Here is an 11,943-nt window from a genome sequence, read left to right on the forward strand (position 1 = left end):
TGAGGCCAAGGGGGCAGGTCCCAGGAAGTCCCTGGCCAGGTGTGCACAGGTGGGGGCACAGGCAGGAAGGACAAAACCCCGAGCTCAGAATGGGATTCATGCGCCAAGACGTCGGCTGGGGGCAGTGGGGGTGGGGCGGGGCCCAGGCGCACCTGTGGGACACGGTGCCCTTCTCGGTGATGGCATCACACCACATGGTGAAGCCCACGCTCACAATGGTGCTGGCGATGAAGACGAGAAAGACCACAGAGGCGCTGACCAGAAGGTTCAGGAAGGCGTAGAGGAAGGAGCTTCAGCAAAGGACGGGAGGGGACAGTCACCGCGCGCCACCACCAGGGTCCCCATGACGCCCCAGCAGTGCCAGGAGACAGCTGGCGTGTGGGCCTGATAGGGTGACGGGGCCCTGTGGGGCCGCCAGGGCCACTTTCCCGTCCCTCACTGTCCCTCACCCCGAAGTCCCATGCTGACCCCAGGCTGCCCAGCCCAACCTCCCGGAGACCCAGCGTGGGGACACGTGTCAGCACCGCCTTCCGGAGGAGGCAGAGCCAAGACTGAACCCCAGGACGTTTGGTCCCAGAGCGTCAGGACCAGCGCATGCTGACAAAGCAGGACGCCCTTCCCAGGCCGTTCCTGACGCGGCTGCCCTGAGGCCACGTGCCCACGTGGTCATCGACGCCGCTGGCCTGCACCTGCGTCAGGGGCTTGTGGTGTGACCCCGCCCTCATCTCCCCACTGCATCCTAAGGCCCAGCTGTGCCCGGGGAGGGGTGGGGGATGCAGGAGGCAGGGCCAGGAGGACAGAGCTCACTCGGGGTCCACACGACACGGCCCCACCAAGGTGCCTACACAGGACACCAGCGTTTGCTCTCCGGCCGAGGGGGGCGTGTGGCTGGGGCACGGCAGCCCACCCCGCCAGACGCCCCTGCCCCACTACCCGCCATCTCCAAATCGCCCCCTGGAGACTCAGAGTCCCGGGTCTGGCTGAGCCTGGGGACCTGTAGGGTGGGGGGACAGGGACGCCCTCAGGGGGGACGGCAGCCCCGGCCACACCTACCGCGTGGACATCTGTCCATGGACACATGGAGTCTGAGGGGCGAGATCGACCCAAACTGGCTTCACGGAGAACACATCCTAGAGGTCTCAGCCGGGGCCCTAGCCAGGAAATCGTGAAAGCTGCTGTCGGATGCGGTGGCTTCCCCCGGGACGAAGGGGGATGCACACACCGTCCATTTTGCATTTGTCCCCGCCTGCACCCGCCACGCACTGACTGAGCACCCCCTCACCCTGTGCTGGGCCCTGAGGACAAAGAAATAACCATGCCCCGGTCCTGGCCCCGGGAGGCACCCCAGCCTTGGGCGGGCGATCAACCGTGGCCAGCAGCACGTCCATCAGGGCCAGGGCTGGGGGCGTGAACAGGAGGCCGGAGGCCCGAGGCTGCAATCCCAGAATCATAGCCAGCGGGTCTGCGCCCACGTTCACACGGATGCGCGGCACGTCAGCACCACTCCCAGCTGACCGGGGCCATCGTCAGGGCCGTGACCGGACAGCTCAGTGTCCAGGTCACGCGTGTTTGCGGCGCAAACCTCCCTGTGTTCGACTCCCGGCGCGGCCTGAGCCGGCCGGGCGTTTCGTCATGGGTAGGTGGACGCCGTGCCCCCTGCCCACTGCGAACGGCCCGAGGGCTGCTGAGTTCCCCGACTCTGCAGATCATTGCCTCTCCATCCTCTGCCCAGGGGGCTGACCCAAGTAGACCACGTCAATGACCCCTCTCCCCGGCTCCTGGTTGAGCCCAGCCAGTGGGGACCGGGCAGGGGTGGAAGGAGAGGCAGTGAGTGTTCATCCCCAGGCCTCTGCTGGGGGGGACGTGGGGAGGGGGGATGCCCCCTGGGTGGCCGTCCCTCCACTGAAGGTCACCACGTCTCTTCCGGTGCCTGCAGCCAGAGGAGGTGACAGGGCCGTCACAGGGCCCAGGCCTGGCCCACATCCTCGTCTCTGCCGACCGCCCTCCTCAGGTTACCCTCACGTGCGTGAGCCTGAGCATCTGTTCCCAGCTGGGACCCCGAGAGACAGCTCCAGACGGCAAAATCCACCTGGCCCTGGGCGCTCTGAATAAGAGGCCCGGAGTTACAAAGAGGGGTACGTTGGGGCCAACCCCACCTCCGAGGCTGTCACTAGGGACAGCAGCGTGTCAGCTCCAGCCACCTCTTTGCCAGCGGGGTGACCTTCAGCAAGTCACTTTCTGCGCCTCAATTTCTCCCTCTGTAAATTGGGCAGCAAGAGCCCCCCACTGGATCACTTTGGAAACTGAGGGAGCCTGCGTGGGCAGGGGGCTTCCTCCTGAGCATGAGCACCCCCTCCCTCCCCGGGACAAGCCTCCACCCGCCGCCAGAGCCCTGGGCTGGCGCACCTGCAGCCCTGCGCGTGGGGCTCGGCCTGTGGCCGCGGAGACGGAAGCATGGGAGCAGCATCAGCCACCAGATGCAAGGAGCCGATGGCTGGGGGCCAGCTGTGCCCCCTGTGGACCGCGTGGGGCTAAGCAGGGCTCGGAGAGTCCACGGGGGCCCTCCTTCCCGGGAGCGAATGCTCCAAGGAAAGCAGAGGCTACCCAGAGCCTACACCCCGGCTTTGGATGGCCACTCCGCTCCAGCCCAGGAGAACGAACGGGTCCCAGGGGGCCAGGACCGAGCGTCCACAGGCGAAGCAAAGAAGCCGCCTGCCTTGGGCACGAAGGCTGGCTCCCTAGGTGCCCGCCACCTGCCAGCAGCCTTCCGCCATCACGCCAGGCACCCTGCCCTGCAGGTGCCCGGCATCCTGGATGAGCCAGCTGCTGCCCTCAGCAGGACTTCCTGGAAGAGGGGGGTATGACCAGGGTGCAGAGGATGTGTTTGCTGGGCAGTCCCCAACCTCAAGTCCTGCTCCCCCTCATGGGGAGGGGGGCAGCATCCCCCATGTCCGGCACCAAATTCTAGAGAGGCACACCCGGCTCCATGCTCCCTGTGTGGCCAAAACCACCCCCAGGGAAGCCTGCTCAGCCTGAGACACAGCTCCCACTCCCTGGGGGGCGGGAACAACATAACCTTCCATAGCCAGAAACTTCCAGCCGCATCCATGTTAAACAGGCACAATTGGGGGCTCTCCTCCCATGACAGGAACACGGAGTCCCCGAGCCATCAGACAGGGGAGGGTGTGGGGCTGCGGTCATCCCAACAGCCTCCTCCCACTCCCCAAGTCCATCTCTGGCTCCTTCCATGGAACCTGTCTGGGCTTCAGAGTTCTGAAGAACTGGGTGTGTCCAGAGCCTCATTCGACTCAGCCCTCAGAGTCCACGGTGCACCCCCCCCCCGCCCCGCCCTGCTCCCCAAGGACCCATCAGCCTGCGGCCCTAAACAGGAAGCTCGGCACACACAGGGTTAAGTCCATCTTTCTCCCACCACCACCACTGCCTCTCAGGGTGCCAGGCCGGATGTGCTGTCTCCATGGTGACAGTTATCCGGAAAGCCCTGGGAGCGACTGCAGGCTGGGGGACAAGTGTGGGCAGGCAGATGGGTTGTTCTGACCCAGCACTCCCCAGCCGTGGATCACAAACCGAGGCCACCTGTACCCTCCACTGCCCTGGGCCCCCCACCAGGCCTGTGACCCACCCCGGCCTCGCCCAGTGTCCCCAGCCAGCAAGCACCCGAGGAAGCCCCAGAGGCCTCTGTTTCACAGGCCCATTCCTTCAGCCACAACCAGGATGAAGCCTCCTGCAAGCTGTCCCCACCCTTAGCCCCTTATTCTCCTGGGCACAAGCTGTCCAGGGCCCCACTCTGTCCAGGGACATACCGTACGTGAGGGGGGAGCTGGCACCATGGACAGGGTCTAGCTCAGGCGCCAGGTACCCGGCCCCGAGCCCTTTCACACAGCCCAAAGGGCAGGGCTCTGCCCTGGGTCTCAGCAGGGTCCTGGCTGGTCTCTGAACGTGGACTCAAGAGAATTAGTGTGCACACAACCCCGAAGCAGACCCCAAGGCTGACAGCAGCAGTGATGTCCTTGATGAGCTGGATACCCTGAGGGCCCTCACCACCCCACGAGCTCACTCTAACCGCCCTTCCCGGCCTCCTGTCTGTCCCGAGTCCCCTACTGTCCCAGCACCCGCTCGCCTGCTCTACACGGCTGGACCGACACCTGAGCCGGGACCGGCTTCTCCAGGCCCCAATCTTGCCTGCCCATGAGGCAGGCCCAACCTTTCTGGGGGCCCAGGACTCGGCCCGGCAGGCCTGCAGGGCTGACCCCTCGGCCAGACTATGGATCTGAAGACCCCAGGGCTGGGGGAGTGGCTGCGAGGGAGCAGACCTCACACGCAGGCCTCCTTTCCGTCTTCATTCAACAAACGCTAATCTGTGACTCCCAAGGTCAGCCCTGAGCACACAGAACCTGCCTTGGGTTCATCCAGCCCGGGGGTGGTGCCCCTCAGACGGAGCCACTCCTGGGTATCCGTCAGGGGGAGCTCTGGCCTCGTCCTACCACCAGACCAGGATGAAGGCTTGACCCTTGGACAGATGTCACAGCGGGCTGGCTGCTGAGGGCACCTCGTCCCTATAAGACAAATGGCCTAAAGGTGTTCAGGGTCTAGCCGGTGAGGGCCTGCAAGCAGGCAGGGCCCGGCCTCTGGGGCTCACAGCAATGTGGGGCTCCAGAGCCCCAGGGACCCCCAGAGACTGGGAGCAGGGCAGGGAGGGCTGAGAGCCCCAGAGCCTGTGGGAAAGAAATCTCGGTCACTCAGACGGGGCAGCAAATCTAGGGACAGCAGTAACAGCAGCTTCTGTCCTTTGTCAACTCACAGCTGTACCAGGGGGGCCTCCTGAGGGTGCTTGTCTTACAGGGACGAGGTGGGACGATGGGCCTGTGCCCACTGCCCCCAGCCTCCCGGACGGCAGGGACCTTGGCTCCCCTACCCTGCTGGCCGTCCTCTCCTCCTCAGACCCTGTCTCATATGCAGAGAGGCTTCCCCTGTCCCCATCTGCACAGGGACACTGACTACGGTAACACCCAAGGTCGGCAACATGCACGCACGTGACGCCTGAAATCCCTCCTGGGGACACCAGCCGTCGAGTGGGCTGAGGGAAGTAAGAGGCCTGTGGCAGGGCAGGATGGCCCCCTGGACTGGCCTGGGCTCACCGGAGCAGAGTTCCAGCCCCACAGCGCCCCCCCACCCACCCGCCCCCAGAGGCCTGCCCAGGCTGACATGCGGCTTCCCGCAGACCCTGAATCCAGAAACAGTGATGCGCTGAGCTGTGCCCTGACAACGTATGTCCAAGTCTTCGCCTCAGGACAGGTGCCTGTGACCTTAACTGGAGACGGGGTCTTTGCACATGTCATTCAGCTAAAGACCTCAGGATGAGGTGCACCTTAAATCCAATGACTGGTGTCTTTATAAGAAGAGGGGAAGAAACAGAGAGAGAAAAGAGGCCATGTGAAGACAGAGACAGCGACAGGAGTGGCAAAGCCCCAGCCAAGGAATGTCAAGGGTTGTGGGCAGGCACCAGAAGCTGGCCTGGAAAGGATTCTCCCTCCAGAGGGAGCCTGCCCTGCCAGCCCCTTGATCTCCGACCCTCGGCCTCCAGACCCGTGGGGGAATAAATTGTTTACGGCCTCAGTGTCTGTGATCTTTGCTGCACCAGCCCCGGAGGCCCACACGTGTGTGTGAGTGTTGCTGGACCTCACCCTCCTCCGAGTGTGTCAGCCCCCACGCTGGGCTCTGCCTCGGCTGCTCGGGTCCTCTTTACCCTGCCACCCTGTCATTCCTCCCTGGCCCCTCTGAGGGCTCTCCAGAGTCCCTGCTTGAGCCTTCTACCCGCTCGGCCTCTCAGAGCAACAGCTTCTCTCTCACATCCCCGAAAGAAGAGAATAGGCCCCAAACTGCCAAAGAGTGATGTGGGGAGGCCAGTGGGGGGGGGGGGGGCAGAGTTTGGGAGAAGGCCCGGATCTCCCCTGTGGATGTGAGGGCAGGCAAGGGGCAGGATGGCCTCCTGGGAGCACAGCACAGCAGTCCACGGCAAGGGGCGTGGTGGGTCCACAGAGGGTCCCACAGGCTGGAGGTGCCTGGAACGCTACTGGCTGAGGATCCCAGGTGAACCACATCCCACTCTCTCGCAGAATTGTGCCAGGGCAGGGAAAGGTGAAGGGGGATGCGGAGGCCAGGAGGGAAGGAGGCCTCAGGGACCTGAGGCTCCCGTCTTACAACCCCAGCCGAGGTCCGAGCACTGGCCGTAGACCCAGAGAGGGTTCCCTCTGGCCTTTGCCTCACCACCATCCTTCCCAGGAGGATGGGGGTGAGGGGAGGACTGCCCCGTCTGCCCGATCAATCACCAGCCTGGCCTGGTCCCTCCCCTCCACCAGAGGAGCACCCAGGCCCAGACCTGCTAGGGGCTGTCGCAAAGCACTGACGGGTGTGGGCCCAGCTGAGCCAGCAAGCCAGGGAGGGCCCGGGGCTGCTCCCAGATGACAAGGCAATATTTGCGCCCCAGGAGCAGGGGAGGTAAATGCCCAAAGCGAGAGGTGACGCACACTCGGGGAGGGAAGCACTGGCCTCGTAGGGAGTGCGAGTGACCCTCGGGGTGCCGGGTTCTGCGCAGACAAAGGGCAGTTGGCACGGAGGCGGGGAGCTCCGAGGGCTGACATTTTAGGGCCCGCGAGCTCCCGGGGAAGAGGGAGGGGCCGTGGCTCCTCCTCGAGGGGGGAGGGCCTGAGGGGCCCTGCGGGCACGGCAGGGACGCCGTGCGGGGGCTGAGGGCTGCGTCCGCCAGGCCCCCACTTACCCCTCGTGTCCCTTGCACAGGAAGAAGAGCGTGCGCCAGGCGTGCGCGGCGGCGAGCAGCAGCGAGAGGAGGCTGGCGAGCAGGCTGAAGCGGCAGGCGGCCGGCGGGCCCCACTCCTGCACCGTGAAGCGCTCGCGCTCCTGCACCGTCAGGTTGGCGCTCAGCCACATGCCCTCGGTGAACAGCAGGCAGCGGCCGCGGAAGTCGTGGCCGTTCTCGGACAGCGGCACCACCACCACGAAGCTGAAGAGGAAGGCCAGGAAGTAGCAGACGCACTGCGCGAAGAGGAAATTGTTGAGCGCCATGGCTGGCCCGGGCGCGCCCAGGAAGCGGCCGGCGGAGGCCGCGGGGCCGGGCAGGCGGCGCGGGGCGCGGGGCGCGGGGCGCGGGCCGGGCCGGGGCCGCGCGGGAGACTGCGCAGTGGCGGCGCCGGCGGGTCCCGCGCGCCCCGCCCGGGACGCGTGCGCAGCGGCCGGGCGCGGGCGGCGCCTGCGGTCAGCACCACGGACAGCTCCGGGCGGCCCGCGGGCCCAGGGGACCGCGCGGGGCGCGTGCGGACGCAGGGATGCGGGCGCGAGGACGCTGGCGCAGGGATGCGGACGCGGAGCGGTAACGCAAGGGGGACGGGGCGTGTTGCTAGGTCCGCGTACGGGAGACTGGACTGTGCCATTACTGGCACCAGGAGCTACCTGGGTGGGCCTCACATGGGCTGCCTGTGTCCCCGGTCCCCCGTGAGCCTTAAGGAAAGAAGGCTGAGAGGTCCAGGAGGGATGTGTCGGAGATGCCCACAGTGCTGGGTGGGAGTCAGGTTGCAGTCCAGGCCGGAATGATTTTATTTTTTTATTTTTTATTTTTTTTATTATTTATTTATTTATTTTTATTTTTATTTATTTTTTTTTTTTTTTTTTTTTTTTTTTGCTCCAGGGTCCTGGAGTGACAGAGGTCATCTGCGGAGAGGTGGGGGATGGTGAGGCCTGGGTGTAGGGAGGAGGGAGCAGTCTGTGAGCTATATTTGCGTTTCTCCAGCACCTCACCCTCAGAGGGCACATCTGTTATACCACATGACACAAGTAGGGCCCTGAGTTGATATTTGTAGGATAAATAATGAATGCCCCGAGCACCTCATTAACACAGCCTTGGCTGAGACGGAATCTGCTGATGCATTAATTAATAGAATTAATGCCTTGTCTGCTTCCCTTAAAGACTAAGTCACGTTTAGTCCAATTCCCAGAGTGAGGAAGCTCTAGTCTTGCTCTTTTAAAAGAAATTGCCAAATGGTTTAAATTACATCAGCATTTTTGTTGCAAGCTCTAAAAAAAGTCTCTTTTATTGCCAAAGTAATATGTGCCTTTTTTTTAAGCCAAGCAATATAGATATAAATTAAGTAAGAAGATAAAGTGTCCTCATCCCTGCCACACTACCAGGAGTACCCACATTTCTAGAGATTTTGCTAGGCAGCTAAACGCACACAAACACACACAATTTACACACATGCTTCATAGTATACATGCCGTTCTGCAGGCCGACCCTTTTATTCCACAATACGTCATGGACATTATTCCCTGCTTGCACATAAAGATCTATTTTATTCTTCTTAATAACTGCATAGCCCTCTATAATAATGATGATTCCACAATTTGCTTAACTATTCCTCTTTGAATGGGTGTTTAATTCTCCAATATCTGCCATTTCAAATGCTGCTGAGTGAACGTTCTTACGTATATAGGCTCGTGTACTTGTGCAGGTATTTCTTATAAAGGAAACTCCTGGAAGAGGAATGGCTACATCACAGGGTATGCACGTGTTAAGTGTTGACAGAAATTGCCAAACTCTGAAAATGTTGTGCAAATTTGCTCTCATGTCCGTGTCCTAGACGCCTTCTCCAAAACTGAGAAATACCAGTTGTTTTAAAATTCTGTCAGTGTTACGTGGAAAACAATATCTCATTGACTGTACATAAACTTGGATTCTCCTTATCGTCATGAGGTTGAACATCCTTTCTTATGCTTGCCACCATTTGTAACACGTCTTCTGTGAATTGCACGTTCCATTTGCATTCACTTTAATTTTTTTTAAGCTCATTTATTTATTTTGTGAGGGGGGGAAGGGCAGAGAGAGAGGGAGAGAGAGAATCCCAATCAGGCTCTGTGCTGTCAGCATAGAGCCCGATACGGGTCTCGAGCCCATGGACCATGAGATTATGAAACCAAGAGCCAGACGCTTAACCGACTGAGCCACCCAGGCGTCCCTATTTACGGTCACTTTACAGCATACATTGAAGACCAGCCATGGGCTGTGACAGCAACCCTTTTCCTGGAGAATTCACTCAGGGTTTCTGCTATGATGGAGCACCCCAATCCAAGCAAAGGGAACCCACTTAGGAAATTCAGCTCCCACACACCCACACGCACCTGGGGCAAGAGTAGAAATCCCATCCATCCGTTATCTGGTGGGTTGACGGATTTGAACATATCTGTTACACTTGAGGGTTTGGCCAAAACAAATGAGACCATGACAATGAAGAAGGAAATGGCCCGTGGGAAAACTCTAGGCTAAATTGTAAAGATTATTAAGTTTCTACATTTTAAAAGGTACAAGACCCTGGCATTTTTAGAGATGAGTTCTATTTAACTTTCAAAAGTCAAGGAATTCTCTTGTTATTGAAATAATTTGAAGCTATAAAAAAATACAGAAAACTCATTTTTTTAAAAATTCACTTCTTAAAAGTTGGCATTACATTAATGCTAAACCCTCATTAGAAGAGTGAGCCAAAGAAAGTAGCAAGAAATTTTAAAATATTGGCATATTGAATACAACTCGACATGGCAAGAAAATTTTAAACACGAACCAGTTACATTTATCACAAACGCAAGAATAGCTTGACTTTATGAAAACTATCCACAATTTATCACATCAACAAATAAAGGAGAAAAATCCAGGGTTTTTGTTTTGTTTTGTTTTTTGTTTTTGTTTTGATTTTTTTTTTGTCAAGAGATACCTAAAAGGCATTTCATACAATGGAATGGCTATTCATTATTAAAAAAAAACAACAAAAAAAAACTGTGTAAGACAAGAAGAAAATTGCCTAAATATGATAAAGACTACCTTAAAATAGTATCAAAAATCTGCAGCTACTTTAATAAGGAAAAAGGATGAGAATTCTCACTATTACAACCATTACTGACAATTTGCTTGGCAATTCTACCTAATGAAACAAGTCAAGAAATTAAAATATGCAGTATATCTAAGGGGTGCCTGGATGGTGCAGTCAGAGCATCCGACTCTTGATTTCAACTCAGGTAATGATCTCACAGTTGTGAGTTCAAACCCTACATCAGGCTCTGTACTGACAGTGTGGAGCCTGCTTGAGATTCTCTCTCTCTCTCTCTCTCTCTCTCTCTCTCTCTCTCTCTCCCCCCCCCACCCCGACCCTTCCTATGCACTCTCTCTCTCTCAAAATAAATGAACAAACTTAAAAAAAAATTTAAAGATACTCTCCATAGAATTTGCAATTTTATACAATGACTAGACATAAGATAAACATACAAAATTCAACCCCCGGGTGCCTGGGTGGCTCAATTGGTTAAGTGTCCGACTTTGGCTCCGGTCATGATCTCATGTGTCGTGGCTTCGAGCCCCATGTTGGGCTCTGTGCTGACAGCTCGGAGCCTGGAACCTGCTTTGGATTGTGTCTCCCTCTCTCTCTCTGCCTCTCTCTCTCTCTCTCTCAAAAATAAATAAACATTAAAAAAATTCAACACCCTTTCTCTGGTATCTTAGGTCAGGTTCTCTGGGAAATTGACTCTGCGACTCTGAAATTTACATGCAGCAACACACGTGATGAAGCAGGTCACAGACCTGGGCGCAGGGAGCAGCTGTACCAGAGGCCTCAGCCACCACCACGGGAAGTTCTGAGAGTCAGACGGTCCCTGGGAAATGTCCCAAGCTGAGGCAAGGAGACCATGTCTATTCTCTCACATTTTCCGGTGAAGGGAAGTGGCCTTGGGGAGGATGAATTCTGTTGGGTGAAGCGGCTGTCTTTGGCAGAGGGCAATTTCTAGAGGGAGTTGTGGTTGTGGGCAGATGGCGGTCAACATTTCTGGGGGCCGAGGAGTAAGTGCCTCTGTCCTGAAGGGGGGGCTAGTGACACACCGCGGCGTTCACTACAGTCCTCGGGCAGCCCAGGTCTACCAGCGGCATGTAGGAAGTTCCCCTGGTTTGGGAACAGCTTCTCTCAAGCTCTACTCTTTGGGAACGTTTCCCGCCGCCTCCCCTTAGGGGCCAGAATCAGAGGTGGGGCTCTGCTCCCACAAGCCTTTCTCTTGTGACTTTTCTCAGGTAAAGGCCAGCAGAATCCTGCTCCCGCGGCTCACCTGTCACTTTCTGCTGTGACTGTTCCTGACCCACTTCTCTGTTCTCACTGGCGGCCATGAGCTTGTGCTTTACTGGGTCAGACCCGCGGTTAGGCGCATGCCCGTACAGGGCGCGCTGGCCAGCCGGGAGCTGTTACGTAGGTGACATTCAATTCTCCTCTGTAGCCGGCAGGGTCTTGCTCCAGAACCCTAGTGTCTACACTGTGATGATCCCACTGGCTTTATCTTCAACTCCACACAGCATCTTCCCCACTATAAACACTTCTAATACCGTAGGCATGAGATCTACCCATTTGTATGTCCCAAGGGCTGTTTGTACCATAGCTTTGCATTTCTACAGGGTCTTGTCCTGCTCTGGGACCCGATCTGGGACTCTGGCAGCCCTCCGTGTCACTCAGATACTGAGAGGTGAAAGAAGCGGGCTTCAGAGCCCAAAAAGCTCTCTTCCTTCTTGGTGATGGCAGGTGCAGAATGCGGTAATTTGTGCTTTTCTTCATAGACAATGTCCCAGCATGCTAGCGGCCTGAAAGATGCCGGTGTGGTGGGATCCTGAGTCCTGTAGAGCTCTCGCATCTTAACGAGGCCTCCAACATACTTGCCACTTCTCGTCCGGTCCACTCAGATTAGAATATTGTCACTGATACAGTGGCCGGTGTGACGGTGTCAAGCATGCCCAGATGGCTGTGTCCTTTCAAGTACATCATGACAGGACAGGAGAGTTAACACAGCCCTGGGGCGGGACTGAGTGAACACTGTTGTTCCTCCCACACGAAT

General features: G+C 57.8%; 1 protein-coding gene across 3 annotated transcripts in view; it reads right to left on the reverse strand.

Annotated features, from left to right (window-relative positions):
* TMEM179 (transmembrane protein 179) overlaps positions 1-7,339 on the reverse strand; it is a 61,565-nt gene extending 54,226 nt beyond the window's left edge. For 2 of the 3 annotated variants that reach the window (XR_009264853.1, XR_009264854.1), the window contains exons 1-2: positions 6,797-7,339; positions 153-290 (exon numbers count right to left, since the gene is read on the reverse strand). Coding sequence is in view for 1 of the 3 variants with exons in the window: in XM_058740460.1 (XP_058596443.1) it covers positions 153-290; positions 6,797-7,101 (443 nt within the window). In the remaining 2 variants the exon portion in view is untranslated. The remainder of the gene's footprint in view (positions 1-152; positions 291-6,796) is intronic. The other variant, XM_058740460.1, reaches the window with a different exon arrangement.
* Positions 7,340-11,943: the final 4,604 nt, after the last annotated feature.

The sequence above is a fragment of the Neofelis nebulosa genome, chromosome 7, assembly GCF_028018385.1.
Source record: "Neofelis nebulosa isolate mNeoNeb1 chromosome 7, mNeoNeb1.pri, whole genome shotgun sequence".
Lineage (NCBI taxonomy): Eukaryota > Metazoa > Chordata > Mammalia > Carnivora > Felidae > Neofelis > Neofelis nebulosa.